The sequence below is a fragment of the Chlamydotis macqueenii genome, chromosome 9 (assembly GCF_036417535.1).
Source record: "Chlamydotis macqueenii isolate bChlMac1 chromosome 9, bChlMac1.mat, whole genome shotgun sequence".
Lineage (NCBI taxonomy): Eukaryota > Metazoa > Chordata > Aves > Otidiformes > Otididae > Chlamydotis > Chlamydotis macqueenii.
Window position 1 is genome coordinate 11,041,032 of NC_141564.1, and position 21,391 is coordinate 11,062,422.

At 37.4% G+C, this 21,391-nt stretch overlaps 1 protein-coding gene across 2 annotated transcripts; it reads right to left on the minus strand.

Annotated features, from left to right (window-relative positions):
• Nucleotides 1-121: 121 nt before the first annotated feature.
• Nucleotides 122-21,363, minus strand: SEPTIN2 (septin 2). 2 transcript variants are annotated; one of them, XM_086754418.1, is made up of 14 exons: nucleotides 21,315-21,363; nucleotides 18,823-18,854; nucleotides 17,567-17,687; nucleotides 14,114-14,200; nucleotides 13,082-13,205; nucleotides 10,740-10,874; nucleotides 10,385-10,502; nucleotides 9,019-9,120; nucleotides 8,552-8,697; nucleotides 7,804-7,887; nucleotides 5,439-5,496; nucleotides 3,455-3,567; nucleotides 2,959-3,089; nucleotides 122-2,636 (listed from the first exon to the last, which is right to left on the minus strand). In XM_086754418.1, the coding sequence occupies exons 2-12, from the start codon at nucleotides 18,829-18,831 to the stop codon at nucleotides 3,463-3,465; spliced, it is 1,089 nt and encodes a 362-aa protein (XP_086610544.1). In that variant the 5' UTR covers nucleotides 18,832-18,854; nucleotides 21,315-21,363; the 3' UTR covers nucleotides 122-2,636; nucleotides 2,959-3,089; nucleotides 3,455-3,462. The 2 variants fall into 2 exon arrangements, with proteins under 2 accessions (XP_086610544.1, XP_086610545.1); XM_086754419.1 differs by lacking the exon at nucleotides 21,315-21,363 and having other exon boundaries at nucleotides 122-1,987; nucleotides 2,434-2,636; nucleotides 18,823-19,248.
• Nucleotides 21,364-21,391: the final 28 nt, after the last annotated feature.

Sequence of the window (21,391 nt, forward strand, 5' to 3'; positions counted from 1 at the left end):
GGTTCTTCAATGTGTCCTCTTTCAACCGCATCTGCGTTTCTCCTTTATATTTAAAGCATATCACCACAAACAAATTAATATTGCCAGGGTTGATTATAATAACAAATCATAACAAAAAAAATGTATTTCAGCATTTTTTTTATTATAGTCTTGGCTAATAGCAGTACATAAAACAGAATGTAACAGATTTTTGTACCAAGAGAAAGTAGTTTTTGCTACCAACTATAAAGCTCTGCAAATTCACAAGTATTTTGACTCCTAAATAAAAAACGTAACAATGCTGTAATAGAAAAATTGTGGCCAGTTCAGCAAGCCACCAAACATCTACCTTGTGTCTCCAAGTCTTTCTTCTACCCAAGTCCTTCTTCTACTAGTAGTTCAGTTTGTCTGAAACAGAATCTGAGAAAGGTAGTCTCACTTTTCATGTCTTAGCATGAAACCATTAATTGGAAGACCATCCTAAGAAAAGTGAAGGGGAAAAGACTTGGGAAGAAGCAGCAATTAGCTGTCTTAAGTATTTCAGTTAAAATGGCAAGTGCCATAAACTTGCTTTTTCCTATTAAAAAGAAAAAAAAACAAAACAAATCACATACAAAAATATTTCTCCTGCTAGAATTTGTAGATCAAATATTACTTGTCTAAGAATCAAACAGAATACTTTACCGTGACCAAATATTTGAATAGATACATGATATTTCAAAGAATAAGATATTGCCTAAAATAATTCCACAGGTAGCGACCAAACAGCACTAAATGCATGGACAATCTGCTTTTGTTCCCATCTTAGAAAATACAGGAAAAAACTATCAAACCAACATACACAGAGAGAGCTAGTAAAACCAGTTCCCCTTTGCATACACTTCAGATTTCACAGTTTTTTTTCAAGTACGGGTTGATAGTACTATTGCAGCTTACCATACCCTACCAAGCTTATAGGTGAAAACACAAATGACCCAGAGTTGTTCTCCTTGGCAAAGCAGACAGCGTATGATTCTGTGCTGTGTTTGACACGTTTGACAGAGAGATACCAGACAAAGAGCTTTCAAGTGGACAAATGCTGCATTATCAGAAATAAAACAGATTCGTGGCAACTGAAGAACAGCATGGGACTTCATAAAGTATTCAATGACTTAAGTTTATAGTAAATTCTTCTGGTAAATTTATGACAACTTATTCACAAAAATATAACAGAAGATTTAGAAATAGATCAGGTGGTGTGGAGTGTTTTCTGACAATACTGCCACATTACTTTGGTTCTACACATTCTTTCAAAAAAGCAATACAAGAACTTAGAAGTGCATGTTTTTCCACTTAAATTTTATATCTAAATATTTGACAAAATGGGACTTAACACTTCCGTGCATCTCAACATATAAAAAGGTTCTCATTTTCACTTTTGTCAAGGTTAGGCAAGGTCAAATGAGTTGCGCAAAACTGACAGTAATTGCCTTTGAGAAGAAAACTGGAGCTCCCTAGCAAAAGCTACGATGCAAGATTTTAATTCACATTTTTAGAAAGATTCAAATATAAAACCATTAACCAACAGCAGTTTCAGGCAGGTAAAAATTTCAGTTGCTTAGCAGGTTTATATTTAATCTAGCCACTTAAGTACCACCAGAATTATACATCAGCTGTAGAAATTCTATTAATTTTTTTCAAAGAAACATTAAAAAAAAAAATGTCACAGCTGCACCTGAGCTCAAAGAAGATAAAAAAGTTGCAATTCTATCTATTTATTAACTGTTCAGATAACAATGTTTTGGAATAGATCAGATTAGGAAATCTGATTGCTGGCTTTATCAGAAGCAATAGAAAAACCAACCAGGGTGTATTACTGCTTACCCTATCAACTACCACCTAAGGAGCCGTATCGTACAGCTGTCATTACGTACTGCCAATACAATACCAGACATGGTATGTAGTAGAAGTCCAGCCAAGCTAAAAACCAGTCTCCTTTATTATCAGTGTTAAGGAAAGTGACCTTGGCCTAAAAAAAAAAAAAAAAAAAAAAAAAATGTAACTTATCAATCAGAGTCACTTCCGAAGTAATACTGCTAACTCCATCTTGGAGCAAGAAGACTTTAAAATACAGTTTGCATTGATCCTGTCAGGCACAAAGTACTTTTAAAAAAGAGAACTGTGCTAATATATATTTTATACTACAAATAACAGTTTGCAATGCCCTAAAAATAGTATGAAAATACTCATTAGGAATTATAGAATTTCTTATGCGTTTGGATATATGAAACACCCATGCATAGAAAACTACTCTTTGGGATTTACCTCATTTAACAATATCAGCATTATTCAAGTTTATTTGGCTACAGTAATCCCAGAAAATAGCAGGACTGATTTGTGCTGACCTACAAGAAACTCTGAAAAATTATCTGCAATACAGTAAGATTTTAGTCAAACAATAAAGAATATACATACCTCAAGGTTAAAGCTCAAGGAAATAATGCTTGTTATATAAAATACAGTGAGCCTCTTGAAGAGGCATTTCCTCTAATTTCTTTTGTTAAGACACAACGCATGCTTGAATTTTAATTTGATACTTGCAGAGGCCAAGGAAATCATCTGCAGTGAGCAGAGACAGAAAAAGGGCTGATAGTCTCACAGACACACACCTGTAAACACTGCAAAAATACAAAATTAACCTTGCAGGAATCCTTAGTGAGGTGACTATTACATGCCACTGAACAAGATATCACTGACAGCTGTTTCTAAAAGTAATACAAAGTTAAAAGCAGGGAACTAGTAAGTCATACTAAAAAAATATTATTATCTAACACCATATCAGGCTAGAAAAGTTTCAATGTCTATTTTGTATCCCTAATACAATGGGAAATTTAAAATAAGCTGAATGTAAGAATTACTAAACAAAATCAAAGTCAAATGTGTATAATATATAAAATACCGACTGACTACATGTTATGAAATACATATCACAAGAGTTACCACAATGCATTTCCACATTTAACTCTAAAGCAAACTCCAAGTCACACGTCGAGCAAAAGGCATCCTTTCTGCTAAAACACCACCGTAATTCAACTCCAGAAGGTCTCCTTTAAGTAAGGGTACAAAGTAATCTAAAAACAAGACAGCAAAATACAATTTAAGACAGTTAGAAACTCGAAAGAACTGTGCATATTCTAGAAGTCACAATGAAATGACGACTTCATCATGAGTTTGAGAATCACCTGTTTACACAATTTGAAAGACTCCTTCAACAATTCTTGCCAGCACATATTGCCTTGACTTTCAGGGCACACAATGCACTTCCGACCCTCTCCCCCCCAACCAATGTTTAGTTTGGCTCCAAGACATTTCACTTCACAAACAGTAGTTAAACCTTAAAAATTAAAACTAAGACTGAAACCTATGCAAACCATCTTGTGTAAACCTTTTTCCAAAACTTCAAAAACCCCTTTAAGTGGCTACTTGATCATCTTACCAAAGACTTTATACATGGTGTCCATGGACTGCACTGCTATCTCCTTCTCCACTTTGCATCTGCATCTGCATCTGTGCCTGCATTCTCGCAATCATCTCCTGCATGCGACGAAGCTGGAAAAGTAGCACAGAAGAATACTTTAGCCTAATCTCACCTCAGAATATTACTCTTTGCTGCCACAACACTATTAATTATTTATATTAAAGGGGGAACACATATCTGCCTTATCTTTATCTGATGGGTAACAACCTCAAGTTATGGCATCTTCTTCTACTGCTCTTCCTCACCTATTAAGAGGTTGGAAATTTAATGACTGAAATAAGCAGGCTGTATTATTGTAATTTGGGATGAGATTTTAAGCATCCCTAAATGGAAGCCTTTGCTTCCTCTGAAGTTAAATGCATTAAAATAATGGTGCTGAAGTGCTGAACAAACACTTACAGTTACTAAATCTTATCACCAGAAGAAAAGCAGCTTGTTTATGTCCCTCCAAAGTACACCTGTATCTCTTACTTAAAAAAAATAAAAATAGTCAGGATTACTTCCCAGCTCCCTTGGTAGTGATGTCTAAGTGGAAGTAAGTATTTCAAGCAAATCATCCAAGGAGACATAAGCATTATGAAAAATGGCTGAAGGTCAATTTTAGAGCAATGCAACATTTAAACACAGAGTAATAATGTAACTCAGTTACTGAGATTAATTCAGCCATGTTGTATGCACAATACTTCAATTATTTTACTCTACTCAACTCTGACAAGTGGAAAGTCAACCTCACTACATTAAGCTTAACAATGGAAAGTTAAACCTGTAAAATGTTTACACTATTCTTTTTTCATATTTCTTGAAACAACGACCCTTTTCATTTTTACTCTAGTTACCTTTTGGGACTTGGGTAGCCAATAAGACCACTAGCAGAAGACTGAGCGTCTGCTTGTGCTAGGACAGACCAAACAGTTCATGTAACTCAGCCTCCTCTCCAACACTGGCTATTAGCAAATTCATGGAAGAGCCTAACAGCCAGGTGTATGTACGCAGTGTTATTTTCTGACATAATCTGTCAAACTCTAGAAATCTGTTAATTCTGAACTTGCTAAACCAAAAAAAAAAAAAAAATCTACCTTTGTGTTTAGTGAGCACATTCATTGAGAAAGTAAAACCCTTCAGTCTCTCAGCGTTAGTGAGCTTATCTGCATTCTCGCTATGCACACAATTCCAGGCTAATGAGTTCCACAGTTTACAGAATAGCTTAGAAGTATCTTTTTATTTGAAAGCAGTCACCTATTAATCTCACTAAATGTGGCCTGTTTCTTGTATAGTAGATTCTCATTCATCCTGCCATCTATGATTATGTAAGCCCCTTACTATGTCCTTCCCCTCTGCCAATTGCTTCCCAACAAGAACATTATCATCATCTCCCGTGTTACAAGACCTGCTTCAGAGCTCAACTTCAGCCTTTCTGCCCACTTTTTGCTATTCACTATACTTTTTCTAATCTTGGTTATATACTTTTTGGCTTAGGGGGACCATGAAAACAGGGTTATAGCTATGCATTATGGATTTATCACAGTGGCAGAATGAGAATTTCTGTTTTGTTCTTTATGCCTGACAATTCCTACCATTGTTTCCTCCTTTGCTGCAGAGCTGAACTAACTTTTTTCCTAGTCTGCAACTGCAAACTTTAGAAACTTTACTCATGTGAGGATGCCTCTCCCTCCCCATACAACGTGCATTTCATCCATCGCTGATCAGTACAATGGAGTCAGGCATTTTACCAGATTCCATCTGTTCCAATAAATCAGTATCCTGAGACTCTTCTACGTCTCTTCACATCCTCTTCTATTACCATACCTTGAATAAGTTTGTGTTAGCAAATGCTGTCTTTTCCTTTACAAATTACCAACATCATATAAATAATTTGACCTAAAATAATGATTCAAGAATAAAAATTCCCCTATCACAAGACTACAGAGTTTTGTCATCTTACTTCAGCTTCTTTTTCAAGCAGAATCTGGTCTTTATTTACTTCTTCATCTTCTATTTTCCTAAAATAAGATGAATATCGTTCAATAATGTAGAATACATGTCAGGGTTTCATAACACGAACAAAATTCATTGAAACATGTTCTTCACATAGTTGCAATTCATGTTTGTAAATTCTTTTTAAGACATAAATTTATCCCTTACTGCTTCATGAAGTTATGAACTTCAAAAACTGTTCTAGCTATGACTTTAAAAGATGACAGATCTTCACATGCAGGTATCAATAAAAACTGTTTCTGAACAGTATTCAAGTTATAGCAGTTTACCTGAGCATAACATTATCTTAACTGATTGCAATTTGAGTACCACACAGATAGAGCAAATTCAGAAATACTGCAAGGACACACTCATTCTTCTCTTGCATTGGTGTAATAAATCAATACAACTAAATCAAAATATAAGTTCAAGGTAATGCTGGACAAGATGTTAATAAAAATATGGAAGTGACGTGTAAAATAATGAGTGCTCTAAGAAATTCTGTATCTGGAAACCTGGTTACCTCCAGGCAGAGCCTTATTTTGATGCAGTTCTATCCCATCTCTAACTTCATGAACCATGTTTGCTACCAAACATCTAAAAGGCTCATAACCTAGACCATAAAAGTAACACAACCATAGCCCATGTCTGGAATCTGCTCCACTTAAGACTTTCAAGTTTGATTATTCTTCTAGTATAGTAACATCTTTGCAAGTCCAGATGATTTCTTTTGTATAACATGTTCAAGTATAGTACAAACATTGATTACTCCTGTCAAAATTAAACAAATGCTTTCAGTCAGTATCTCAGCAAACTCTTGCTTAACTGGGACATTCCAGTTTTACATTGAGAAACTAAATAGAAGAATATTTTTAGGTACTATATTTTCAAGATTACCTACAACTCTGCAAATAGATTTCTCCTGTCCCATGTTGCAATGGGGAAGATCTGCTAACAGATCTAATCACACAAGTGCCATCAAAAGTGCAAAGCGAACAAACTGATGTTTGCTAAAAGGTTAACAGAGAAATAGATCATAAAAAAATCCTCTGTGCCTGAAAGCTTCCAAGAATACGAGTGAATACAGTCAGTAAGAACAAAGTGCCAAGTACTGCTGGTGAGGTCAGTGCTACTTTGGGTACTTTAGGTTTGAAATAAATTCACACACAAACTACCCTCACTTACAGTAAACTTAACTACGTTCTAGCACCACGTCAGAAATGTGAAAACAAAGACAGATGGGCCTCCTAACTAGGCAAGGTACAAAACCATGTTTTAGTTTCACAAAGAAAGATATTCCAACTTAACAGTAACTTACTGTCACAGGTGCTTGGCAGAGGCAACTTTAAATCCTCTAAAAATTGGAAAACACTATTTTAACTCTGGATTACCTTAGGTTACATTACTTCTAAGACCTCTGTACATACCTGTGGGATAACAGGCACTAGAACGTGGAAAAAAAAAAATTTAAGCTTGAACTTCAGAGGACAGGATTTTAAAGTCAGGGGAGAAGAGCACGTCATCTTGCCTGAAGGTAAAACTGGACTTGTAGGCCAATGCTACAGGCAAAGTCCTTTCCCTGAAAACTGACTAGGCGTGTGACAAAATCTGTGCAACAGCATGATGGAAAAAGCTTGGCAAAATACATTAAAACCACTGAAATGTGCAATTATGAAACCCTCTAGCGGCTGAAATCAGAGAAGCAACTGAAAAATCTAAACCAGGAAAGATCTAGTTTTCAACAGTAACTCACAAACTCAAGTTCAACTGCTATTTTAGTTAAAAATGGAGTGTTCTGTCTGCCTCTCTCACTAGGAAAGATGTGCCCTACCCACCACTGCCCAAAATAGAGATAAAAGACATTATCCTGTGACTGCTATGCAAAGAAAATTATTTTGTTTAATAAAGCACTGTAGAAGGACTTGAGTATTCATTTTTAAAGACACGGTCCAACTATTCCAGTAGTTAATTCTGAAAAAAAATCCTTTTTGTAACATATCAGCACTGACCTGACTTGCAGATTTTTTAAAACGACATTTATGATAGACATCTGCCCTGCTTATTTACCTCAAACATTCCAATCCAACCGTGTTCAGGCATTAAAACAAAGCAGAGATCTAACTATACCCTTTTAATATCACAACTGTCTCTTCAGATTTACATAATACTTTTTCTTACGCTCAGTGTACGCTGATTAACTGAACTTGGTGCTGACTGGAGCTACAGAGCTGTCCATGATCTACCAAATCCTAGCAATGAAATGGTGGGAGAGACAGAGAGAGAGCAAAAAATAAATTCAGGGAAGAAACAGCATGTAAACATAAGATGACAACCTGCCGCCTCGTTTGAGCCTCTCAGAGCGGAAGTTCTCGTAGTGAAGATCCTGGGTCACCTCCTGAAGATCTTGCATATGGGTGCTGGAGGAAGCAAAATAATTAAAAGATAAAACATATCCATGTCACATGAGCTTGCTTAACCAACTCTCACATTCAGCACTGCATTGAGCCAATGTGTTCAGCATGTACACACATTTAACACGCTAATTTAAAAGCTAATTCAAGTTAAACTGGTGCAATAACAGACCACCTCGGACCCTGAGGCAGCCCTGACGTAAGCTGTCTTCCTGGCTGAGGTGTTTGATGAAGCACTGCTGGGCAGGGAAACAGAGTAGCAAAGCCTGAGAAAAATCAAGCAGTGGCCTTTGGAGCCTAATCCTTTGCAGATATATCTACATATAGACATACATTTAAATAAACACAAGGTGTGAAGCAACCTGTTTTATGTTCCTGGGGTCTGAATAGCAATACAACACTGTGTTCAACAAAAGAATCAAACAAAAGATTATTTTCACAGAATCACTGAGTAATTCAGATTGGAAATAAGCTATGGAGCCTACGCTGTCCAGTCCCTGCCTAGGTCTAGGCCAGCTAGGCCAAGGTTGCTTATAGCCTCCTCCAGACAAACTCCGAATGTCTCTAAGAATTCCACAACCGCTCCAAACCCCCATTACAGTGTTTGAGTATCTTCTTGGTGATTTTTCTTTTTTTTTAACAACCATTTAATCAGAATTTTCTAACTTACATTAACATGGTCCTCAGCTTCAGGAAGTCGTTATGTTCCGGATTCTCCACTTCAACTACACCCCAGGGGTAGAGTCGACCTCTAACTTTTTTACCTTTGGCTTCAATTAGTTGATTGGATCCCACGACACAAAATGGAATGCTGGCCTGAAAGCCAAAAATGCAAAAATTATGAACCAGAACAAACAACTCCAAGAACAACTCTTGACCTGCTCAGCACTGCATATTATGGTAAAAAGTCTGTAATGCTTTTAATTTGAAGGTGTAAAAAAAAAAAAAAATAAAAAAAAATAAAAAGAAAATTAATCACCATCACCTTCCAGATAGGGAAGCCCAGGCACAGAGACAGAGTGACTCACTCAAGGTCTCATCGCAGGTCACAGTCTGCATCTTTTTTGAAAGCCTTTTGAGCAGCCCCAAAAGATAAAATATGCTACCCATGTGTGGAACCTGGAAAGCCAGTCATACCTTCAGGAGTCTGGTCTGCTCTTTAAAATCTTCATCCTCATCCGATTCAGCATCAGGCAGGTGATAAATCTTGATGCCATGCTCTTCTATTTCATCCAGAATCTGAGATTTATAAGAAACAGAGGTAATATATGTGTGAAGACAGTACTTCTAATCTTAAGATAAAATGACTTAATCAGTTATACACAGTCTCTTGAGATATTTGGGCCTATCTTACTGATCCCAATTACTCAGCAAGGATTTGTTTTTAAACATGGTATTTCTTCATTATATTCAACAACTACTTGCCACAGACTTCCAGACAAACAATAGTGTTCAAATAAACACTGTCTTTTGTGGATTACACATAAGAAATTGATCTTTTTAAAGACCTCTGTAACTGTTTGGGTTTTTTTTAACTATAAAGCATTGACTCAGAAGTCATAATTGCTTTGAACAGCCTAAAACTCCTCTTGCCTCTGAATTACTATTTGGGGGTAGGAGTGGGAGTGTTTAAAAACCTAACTAAGCTACAGACATGACAAATACTTTTTTCTGTTTCATGACTAAAAATGACATCTGCAGCTGGAATCTATTTGCCCTAAACTCAAATTTTGCTCTTTAAAAAGAAAAATATCTGCAGAATTCTAGCACAATACAGTATCAAAGTATACTTCTCTATTTTTTATTGCAAGTTGGTTAAGATAACTACAAGGATTTTCAGAATAACTGGAAAATCATAGATAAAGTTTTAAACATAGCAGTTAAAACTGGATCAAGTGTGCCTTCTGGCAAGTTAATTCTAATACTTCTTTCTAAATTTCATAGTTGTTAACTCGATGGTTTGTTGCATTTTTCCCTCCTCAGCAAATACAGCATCAAGTCCTGCATGACTGAATGTGTTAAAGGGTCTTGCCTATAAAAGAAAGGACTGGAACATATTAGAAGAGGGTGACACAGGGTGACACACCCCAAAATCAGAAATAGCTCTGAAAATTCTATTTTCAATCATCAGAATTCTGACTGGGTAAAAAAAATATATGCACATCATAGATGCTTTGTGACTGATTAAACAGGTAAGGGAGCAATTAGCATTAGCAAATGCATGTAAATATTTTTTCTAAGTTTCAAAATTCACTCATAACATAACTGTAAATGCAGCCAACCTGCCATTTCACAGGCAACATTTTAAGGACAATTTCTCAGTTATATACATAATAAAAGAATTTACAAGATATCAACCTACATATTAAATGATGTTACACTGTGCATGAGATATTTTTCTTTGCTGAGACAGAGTAAGATTGAATGAGAATCCCCTCTCATCAGCAATCATGCTGCTATAACCAAGGTACAATATTTTTCTGCAAGCTAGAAAAATACTTACCCTTTTCTTTAGTCTTTCTCGCTCCTTCAGAGAAAGTGTATCAGCTTTTGCAATCACTGGTACAATATTTACTTTGTTGTGTATGGCCTTCATAAACTCAACATCCAGAGGCTTAAGGCTAAAATTAAAATATGGAAAAGCTTTAATTTATTTTTAATCTAAACTACCAATTTATTCTCACATGAACACAGATCTTTCTCTTTACACAGAGAGACATAACACATCAAATTAATTCCAGCAGTTCTAGTACTTCCTTCGGTAATGGAAATCTAATTCTGAAAATTTAAGTCGACAGGCACAAACAAACTCCCCAAAGTAAAACCATTTAAAAATAAAATGACAGTGAAACACCTACCCATGACCAAACGGTGAAATGAAATAGAAGCAGCAATGAACCCGGTTATCTATGATATGCCTTCTGTTCAAACCACTCTCATCATGCAGATATCGCTCAAACTGCTCATCGATGTAAGAGATTATGGTCTTAAAACTGTAAAACAAATATGCATTCAAGAAATCATGCTCATTCCCAAATGGTCAATAATTTTAGTGATGTTTCAAAGGTAATATTATAACATTAAGACATCCTGCTGATGAAGAAAAATTAACTTACTGGTGCTGTAAGACTGTAAGATTTGAAGAGCATAGATCTTAAAATTTTACTTGAATTCCAAAATAACAAATCACTATGCATTTTTTTTTTGTACTAAGATAAAATATACATACATATAACACACAACTTCTACAGCAAACTTATCTTGGGTTCGTTTTGACTAGTTTTAATCACACATGCTCAAGATAATTTAAGGTTCTTGTTACAAATTGATTTTAAAAAAATCACAGAATGGTTTGAGTTGGAAGGGACCTTGCCTGGTCCAATGGGCAAGGGCATCTTTCAGTAGGTCAGGTGGCTCAAAACTCTGTCCAACCTGACCGCAAGCACTTCCAGTGATGAGGCATCCACAACTTCCCTGCGAAATCTGTTCAGTGTCTCACCATCCTCTTTGTAAAAAACTTCCTTCCTTATGTTCAATCTAAAGCTACCCTCTTTCAGTTTAAAACTGTTGCCCCTTGCCTTGTTACTACAGGCCCTGTTAATAAGTCTCTCCATTTTTCCTATAAGCCCCTTTTATATATTGAAAGGCCTTAGTAAGGTCTCCCTGGAGCCTTCTCTTCTCTAGGCTGAAAAACTCCAACTCTCTCAGCCTTTCTTGAATGCTATTCCAGCCCTTCAATCATTTCCGTAGCCTCCTCTGGTCCTGCGCTAACAGGTCCGTGTCTGTCTTGTGCTGGAGACCTCAGAGCTGGATGCAGATCTCACAAGAGCAGTGTAGAGGGGGAGAATCACCTCTGCCGTCCAATTTTTCATCCACCAGTATTGCCATATTCTCTTCAGTCTGTCCATCAAACTCGTATCTCTCCAGTTTAGAGGCAAGAATGTTATGGGAGACCATATGAAAGGCCTTACAGAAGTCCAGGTAGGTGATATCAGTAGCACTTCCTTTATCTACTCCATCATAGAGGGCCACCAGATTAGGGAGACACGATTTGCCCCTGGTGAAGTCATACTGGCTGTGTCTAATCAACCCCCAGTCTTCCACATGTTTCAGTGTATCTTCCAGCAGGATCTGTTCCATGATCTTACTGGACACTAAGGTGAGGCTGACTGGTCAATAGTTCCCAGGGTCCTCCTTTTTACCCTTTTTAAAAACAGGTGTGATGTTTCCCTTTTTCCAGTCACTGGTAACTTTGCCTGACCACCATGACTTTTGAAATATGATGGAGAGTGGCTTGACAACTACATCTGCCATAGATAACCCAACAAGATGGGAAGCATCTTGTCGGGTCCCATGGACTTAGGTATGTTCAAGTTCCTCAGGTGGTCTCGAACTTGATCTTCACTTACAATGGGAGGTACTTCATTTCCCCAGTCCCTACCTTGAGGTTCATGGTCTTGAGAGATGTGGGAAGAGAGATTACCATTGAAAACTGATTGTAATTTATCTCAAGAATATTTCTCAGTACTTATTATAATGTACATTTCTCAAAAAAATCCAAACAATCAAACCCAAAGATGATGAAAATGCACTTGAAAACAAAGCACAGAATCTGAGAATGCTCAAATGAACATGGACAAGATCTCAGGGTGGATTTTTATTTCCACTAAAGACTAAATGAATTATTTTCTCAGAGTATTGTTGAATTTCTTGTGTCCCAGTGATTCCATTGCTCTCTGACTATAAAAAAAAGTCAAGGTCACTCTTGACTTAAAACTCTCTCAAACTTAAGAAAGTTAACTAAGAAAAAAAAAAATATCTGTGTCATGAAATTTATTTCAAGTTGTATGGAAGTTATTGACGCCACTTCACATGTATTTGAATGGACTCCAAACACTTAAATTAAGCTTCTAAAAACATGCCCATCTCTCCAAAAATCACACCTCGAAGTCAGCACTTCACATAACACACCAAAAAAGGGCAATATAATGACTTAACAGTATAATCACCTTGAATCACCTTTGAAATGGAAGTGTTTAAAAGAGCTAGGGTTGCCATTTGGGCCATTCTAGTGTGAACGGCATATCATTATTAATACAGCCCCACTTCAGTTACTTATTCCCCACGTTAGTCCCCCCAGCTAAATATGAAACGGATGCTGGTCTCCATACATAGATCAGTATATATACTCTGTACACACCAGTCTCGACAATTGATAGCATCCCCGTATCCTGGTGTATCTACAACCGTCAGACGTAGTTTCACACCCCTCTCTTCAATTTCAACTGTTGAGGCTTCAATCTGCACAGTGCGTTCAATCTTCTCTAAAAGACAATAAACTTGATCGTTCAGAATAGAATTGACAAGACTATGTCATTTTGAGATAAGCTCAAAGATTAATCGGCAGAGGCAACTATATAAATATTATTCCACAGATTACCTTCTACGGCCTTATAACTTAATAGCAAGACTCAGTACTTAAGTTCTTTAGATTTTGCTAAAGATTATTTGAAATTTCATACTGTTCTTAAATATAATGTAGAAACTAAGGCAAAATGGTCTGTGAAAAAACTGCATGTAATTAGCAATCTGGACAACAATACTAAATTATACATAACGGATTTTTTTCCTAAGGTCGAAAGTGATAAGTAATTGTCAGCTAACACGATCAATTACTAGAGCAACTCATTCAACAAGTACCAAAGAGGTGAAAAATAGTATCTTCCTCTATTTTCTTGCAATATTCTCTTTGATTGGATTATTGTATGCCTTAGTTAACACAATCAAAAAGAAACAAGGAACTGAGGAAGAAAAGGAAGTGAAGTTCACATTCACTAAATATCAACCCAAAGCAAAGAAATCAAGTTGCAAGTCCAAGCAGGCAAAAACAAAGCATTTTTATAACTGCAATATTTTAAAAATTTAAAAAAAGTTTCTCATTGTTTTAGTTGATTGTTTATCTTGCTGTTACAGGATTACATTTTTTAAACAAAAGAAAGGATCAACTTTCTAGGTGCCAATCTGAATACACCCGAGGACTGAACAACAAAGACCCCATATACATCCTAGGTACAGAGGGAACCAGTTTCACCAAACAGTTCAAGTATCAGGAAATACATTAGAAATTAGAACAGCTAGAAATCACTACTGGCTGTTACTAAAATCCAAATATAAAAGCACTGAACTCCAAAAATCATTGAGAACAGAGAAACTAGAACAAAGGTGTGTTTACCAGCAGCTCCTGGGATTATCCTTTCTGGGTAGAGATCCGTCAAGAAGAGGCTGTTTATTAACGTAGATTTTCCCAATCCAGATTCACCTGTGATTCAATATAAAGACAAATTCAACATATTTACATAAATAATTTAAACTGTATCCAGACAGTATCATGTGACTACACATTTTTACATGTTAAATGTAAATCTTTTAATTTAAAAATTTAAAGCTTATAATTTTGTATTAGAAAAGTTTGCACAAGAAGGTCAAATAACAATTTTTACATTTCAGCCTTATAATACATTTTCTTAGAGCTTTCACTGATGATTTGTAATTAAATCTGCTAGTCAAGTAGAGTTCTGATCAATTCAAACTTAAAATTTTCCATTTCATGCCACCCGATTTTGTAAGGGATGCTCTTCTGCTATTACTCCAGAATGTGAAAGATCATACACAGCGAGACGATAGATGCTGCCCAGGCTGTATCATCAACGTAAACAATGAAAAAGGCATTGCTGAACTCCTGCGCAGCCAGCCATCACAAAGTGGGATTCATTTCTGCTTTTTATACTAATATGGCAAATGAGAGCCCAAGGGAAGAGGAATATGACATGGCCACTGAGCATACGCAGAGAGTAATTTTTTCACTGATGAAACCGGGGATTACCGAAGTGTACTACAAATACATTTTTGTTCTAGGGCTACTGACTGAGCCATAGGGAAAGTTCAAAAGTCAACTAATTAGCTAAAGATCAAGATCTTAATCAGAACAAATGTTCAGAGCACAAAAAAGACCAGCAACTCAAAGTGCTTAGTACTTCAATTCACTGAACAATTCCTTTTCTAGAATTCTGGTTTTATTTCAGATGTTGATAGAATTAATTTTTAAAATTAGATATTGAAAATGACGGGCCTCATGATCCCTCTGAGTAACACGGACTATTCTGCAATAGAGTCTGACAAAGATATGTGAACAAAAGAAAAAAAAAGAGATAGAATTATTTTTTAAATAAAGATAAAAGGAGTTGCCAGTTTTTAATGCCTTATAGAATGCATCTCGCGGGATCAGATTTTACCAGAGCAGCCTTCACCAGTGAAAGAGACACGCAGCCAGCATAATTCAACAGTCACTTGGTGTCACTTCAGCAAAACCAAAACAAGTATGGTTTTAACCAGTGGCACATTCCATACTTTCAGTCTGGGTAAATATTGCATGTAAACCAAATCAGTTTTCATAGTCACTGTCAAGGATTAATGAAAAGAATAGTTATTCTAACTACTGGCCACATTAGTTAAGACTTTAGTGACTCTCAATTGAAATAATTATTTAGATGAATTCATAGCTTAATAATGAGAACAAACATGAAATTGTTAATAAATACAAGTGGTTAGGATTTATTTGGAGGCAACACAGCCAAGCACCCAAATTGTTGTAAACTCCAGCTCATATTTTCACGAGCCACAATAAACAATAGCAGAAAAAACAATGTGAAGAAGAAAAATCATTGATTAGGACTCTGTCAGTGCAGATAGTTTTTAAAGAAACACTCTCCTGCTCAGAAATCAAGAAGCATGGCAAGTTAATGAAGAATAATAGTTCACTGCAGGCATTGTGATAGAGCCCACAAGAGAACATACTTAAACCACGTGCATATTTCAAGAGAAAGAATTCACATTCCAAACTGTTGAAATAATCAACAATTTAAAGCACAGTTTATTTTATCTTACATTGACTGCCTCCCTCTGCTAGTGTATCTTAAAATATCATTCCAAATTTCCAATTAAAATACTTTTCTCCAAGTTCTCTTCCTGTAGTTTTCATTTATCCCTCACGATACCGGCAGGCCGCAACTGTAAAGTTAAATTTTACTCCAAGATGTGGATGGGGTGAAGTTAATTGCCTTTCTGTTTCTCTGATATCATGTCATTTTCCTCCTGTTTGCTATTTTACAAGAGGCTAGAAACAACTGTTTGGTTTATATAATTTAAAATAGCTTTCTGCCAGAACTGTATCACATGGCACTATTTGCAATTAATCTCTAAGAGATCTGGAAATTAAGTTTAGCTGTAGCACAGAAAGCACATCTTTTGTTTCTCAGAACTGTTCAGATTTTTATGATCACTGAACAGTACATTCTGAAGAGTTACAGTAGATACCACAATGTGAAACATCTGCCTATAGTTTGGCTTTAGCCGTAGATTTTATGAGATCTCTATCACGATATTATCCTAAGCAAATCCAATGAAAGATACTGTAAACAACTATGATGAAATTCTAGGAAGACAACAGTAAGGGCCAACTCTGTCCAACATTAAAATACAAAAGACAGAAACAGGATAAAAGCAATGCTAGGGCTGTCATTTGGCAAAACTAATGAAAGGTTTGAGGATAGACTGTTTCTGTAACTACAGGAATCCAAAACAATTAAGAACCTAAACACCTCCTGTCATGTACCGCCTCGCCTCTCCTGCTCATTTCCACTCTGATCTCTCTTGGACAAATCTAACACACAAATGGGATTTACTTCTTGTGACGCCAGGTAATAAAGAACCTAATTCTATTAGGGTACTTTTTGCAAAAGCCTATTTTAAAAGCGAGAATTACAGAGTTCAGACAGCAAAACTCAGAAGTTGCAGCTCCCAAGCAGTGTGACCAGGAGAGATATAAAAGACACCCAAGCCTGATCTGAGAGCCTACTTAATTTGCAAAAATTAACACTGACTTCTGAGAGGATCAAGATATTTCAGCAAACACACTAGATTTCTCTTCCCATTCCAGATACCAACATGGATTCTCAATGAAACATCGAACAGAATTAAACTTTAAATTATAACTGCTAACAGAAAATCAAGATCAATTTAAGAAGGAACAGCTCACATCAAAGCAAACTAATCCAATTCTCATTGTTCTCTTACAAGAGTATTTAGAAGGGGTAGAAAGACCAGAGTTACGATTCTTTCGAGCTACAGAAACATAAAGAATATTTTAAATAGTCTCCTTAATACTATTCTCTTAATCAAAACATGCATTCCATTTTAAATGGAATGCTTGAATCCTGTAAGACAGAAGAGAAGGAAGTAATGATCACTGGAGTGCACAACAAAATTTCTTCACTTCACTCATGAACTTATTAATGTATTCAAACATGGTTTGTAGTCTAGAAAATAATTGCTGCATTAATTAATAAACTATGAAAGAAAGTTAAATGCTACAGTACAGAAGAGCTTTCTGATGCAAGCTGAATCATAGAATCATAGACTGGTTTGGGTTGGAAGGGACCTTCAAAGTCCAACCCCTAGTCCAACCCCTCTGCAAGGAGCAGGGACATCTTCAACCACATCAGGTTGCTCAGAGCCTCATCCAACCTGGCCTTGAAGCCTTACAATAGTGGAAGCAATATTCATTTTAATTCTAAATTTACTGTGAGCAAATACTAATTTTGAGAAAGGCTATAAAATGTTTCCTTACCAACCACCATAAGAGTAAATTCAAACCCCTTTTTCACAGACTTCCGGTGAACCTGATTGGGAAGGTTTGCAAATCCAACATAGCCAGGAGTTTCTGGATTGGTAAACTGAGCAGGCTGTTGCTAAAAATAAAATAAAATAAGACAATAATAAGTAATCACTCAAGATATACTTTAAGTATAACTGCTTTTCTCAATTATTTCAAATGGTTTGAAGCTACATGATATCCAGAAAGAAGAAAACTACACAAGTGTTCCTACTACTCAACAGTTTCACGGTGAAGTACAGAACAACCACATTCACCTAGAGCTTAAAAAAAAAAAAAAGTTTTATTTATTCAGCTAACCAGCTAAGACCACCTGAAGTAAAAAAGAAATAAAACCCTAAACATTTATTGAAGTATGAAGCCCATTCTCTAATCATACACTTTTTAAACAGTGTCTTCACACACATTTAAAATAAAAGGTTTGTGTCCAATGTTTATGGATTTAAATAAAAAGGTGACCATTTCTATCTGGTTTTAGAACACCCAAATGAAAATACTGAACAACTAGTGAAGTGACAGCCATCTGCTGAAAGTCCTCTTTAGAGATCTCTTTACAAGGGCAGGGGCAATTTACACAGTAGTGTTTCAAATGCCCACTGCTACAAATACTGCAAAGAAATTTTTACATCTATTAGTTTCCATCTTCAAACACATTACTCAAGTACCCTTTATCATTCATTTCACTCCAGTAAGCTAAGGTGAATGTTCTACCTATTACACCAAATGCAGGGGACCAAGAACAAGATGAATCTCAGCCTGTCAATAATATTTTAAGTTAACACATTGTTTATGAAGGATTCTTCCAGAAGATCAGTTGACTCTATTAGTAAATTAAGAAATTAAATCTAAGAACATCCTTTTCTTAAACTTGCTGCTCAAAACACAGTAGCAGAATTGGAAGTTTCAACGAAAATGCACCAGGGAGCTTACACACAGCTCCAAGACCAAAATTAAATCCTTCCAAGGTTATTAGTTAACTGCAGAGGTTTATACTTGTAGGAAACTACTTAAATATATGTTTTACATCACTCAGTCTTTCAATATCATGTCTTCTAAACGTGAATTCTCTCTTATTTATGACCCATAGATTTAGCATACACACCATCATCAAACACGATGCAAGTTACACATTCTGCTCTTGCAGAATTTTTGGTTTAAAGAAAATACTTCTTTCACATTGTTACTTTGGAAGACAGAAACGTTATTCTTACCTTGGACATTTTTATGGAAGGTCAGGACAAATCTGGAAAAATAATAATGTTTTTCAGCTTATTAAAAATCGTACAAGGAAAAAAAAAACCACAAAACATTACGATATCCACTGTTGCACACTAAATTAAAAAAGAAACATTTTTTATTGCATGTCCAGATTTTGAATCAGTGTCAATTGCTTCACAGAGTACAAGTATTTGACTCTTCAGCACTAACAAGGGGCAGGATTTCCAGCAATCATTGTTCCTATCAACATCATTGGACAATAAATTCAAGTAACATGAATGTGGGCTGCTAAAGGCACCAGATGTATGATAAACCATTTTGAAGCCTGAAAAAGAAAAGTTCACATCCTTTCCGGAAACTAACCAAACCAAACACACTGCTTAAAGACATCTTGCTATTTACAGGAAACAGTTTTTTCAAAGCTCAAAAAACCCAACAGATGTATTATTTTTTCTTTTTAAGCCTCCTTCCCCTCAACATTTCCTTTCATGCTCGAGTGTTCTCTAAAGAGCTGACAGCTTCAAAATGAAACATTTTCTCCTCTTCTTTCTTCTGGATGCTTGCGAACTCAGTCATTTTACCTTCTGTTGCCAATATAAGATTTTAACATGCAGCTGCATCACTTTGAGATACAAAGCAGACAGGGAAAAAAAAAAAAACCTCTCATCTAATACATCCATGCAAAAAAAAAGTCTCTTGACAAACAAAGACGTGTCAACAGAAGAGAACTTTTATCACACTGACTTGCATGAGTTCAAGAGATCATATAATTTACTATGGCAATATAAAAATGTCAGCATATGCTGTATCTTCCAGTGATGAGTAGTCCAAGTCTCCCTTCTAGTCCCTCTCTTGGCTTGCCCTCTAACCCAAAAGGTATCAGTTCTCACTCACAAAGTTCACATACCATAGCCACTTCTCTATCTAGCTCACTCCCATTTTCACTCTATGGATTTGAAATTATCACCGATTCTTTCCATCTTCCAAGCAGATTTTTGTGAGTTCAGCTTTATGTGAAATTACACCAAATTGCTTCAATATACAGCACCCTTCAGCCTGTCCCTCCCATCAAAAAGCCATCTTGAAGTCCAAGCAAACTGCCAGGTGTCAGACAGACAGGAGCCCAGCCTTTTTTGTAATAGGTAAAAGGCAAAGTTGTTTTCAGATTGGTGATGATTTCAAGCAGCTATGGCATTTGCTACTGAAAGCTACTGCATACATATACATACACAAGTGAAATCTCCTTTAGGTTAATTAAGATGCAGCTTTGTAGCTCACCATTATTACTTCACTGCTAACAGTCACCAAGTTGCTTTCCCTCCCTCTCCCCCAGTACGGAAGAGGTCAGTTCTGAGGAAGGCTTTTTGATGGGAGGGACGGCCTAAAGGTGCTAAACATTGAAGCAATTTGGTGTCCTCTCACAGGAAGCTGAACTTGCTGACAAAAATCTGGCATCCTGAGTACATACATGGAATAAAAACTGGGTAACATGCTTCTCAAGTGAAATTTCATGCTAAAAATAAAATCCAGTATCTGCAATGTCTGAATTTCAGTCAATAAGCTGGTCTATGGCCTATGAAGCATTCAACTCCTTAAGAGATATCTGTGAGACTTATCATCATGCAAGATTGCTCTGATAGCAACTCTTCCAAGAGCGTTTCCTGCCGAGTGATGTCACTGATCCCTGCTCAACCATTCTCCATGAGAGATTTCCAAGGCCAAACAAAACTAGATCCTGCTAGAACACAGAGGAACATTCTTTTAATTCACGAGGCTCGTCTGTCACCCAACTATTTCTCAGAGGCGGGCTAAGAGCAGAGGAAAGTTTCTCACAGCCACTAAGAAGCGAGGAAGGGCTATTTATGCAGATGGCTGCAGTTACATTACGTTTTAATATATGGACCAAGCACAGAAATCATTCACGAAGGATCTTTCCCACAGCGTTCCCTCCAGGGCAGCGGCTGGGCGCTCCCACGCAGGCAGAGGAGCACGCAGGCTGGGAGCAGCCCAGATTTCCCTCTGGAGCTGGTCGATCACGTTCCTCGCCCTCCGGTTTCAACAAGGCGGCTGGAGTTTTCTACCAGAGCCGCTTCTGAAGCGTGGCGTGCGAACGGCGCCGGAGCGGCCACCTCAGCCGCTCTGCGAAGAGGGAACCGCATCTCCGAGGCCCTCCTGTCGGCGTTCAGGCGGCCCAAGAGACCGCATCGGGGAGTGGGGGGGAGGAGGCAGGGCGCTACCGAATCTCTCCGACACCCCCGAGCCAGCCGTCAGCCCCGCCCCGCAGCCCCCATCGGCCCGCTTCCTGCTCCCCGGCACCCCTCCCGGCCGCCCCGCCGCCTCCGTCCCTCAGCCCCGGCCCGCCGAGCCCAGAAGGGCCGCTCGGGGAAGGGGCTGTCTCTCCCCGCCCGTCCGGAGAGGGGAGCCGCGCAGACCGGGCCCCACCAAGGGAGAGCAGCGCCGGGCAGGGCCCCTCCCCGCCCCTCACCTGCCGGCCCGCGCCGCACGCAGCCAACGTCCCCAACCGCCGCTCCCGCGCGCGCCTACCGTCCCGGGCGGGAGGGA

Bases quoted from the DNA above. Each gene is read 5' to 3' on its own strand.
- SEPTIN2 (XM_086754418.1), bottom strand. The intron at 10,875-13,081 runs GTGTGTACAGAG...TTTGTTTTACAG, and splicing joins GCTATCAATTGTCGAGACTG to TTTTAAGACCATAATCTCTT. The intron at 5,497-7,803 runs GTTGTCATCTTA...ATCTTATTTTAG, and splicing joins AGGCTCAAACGAGGCGGCAG to GAAAATAGAAGATGAAGAAG.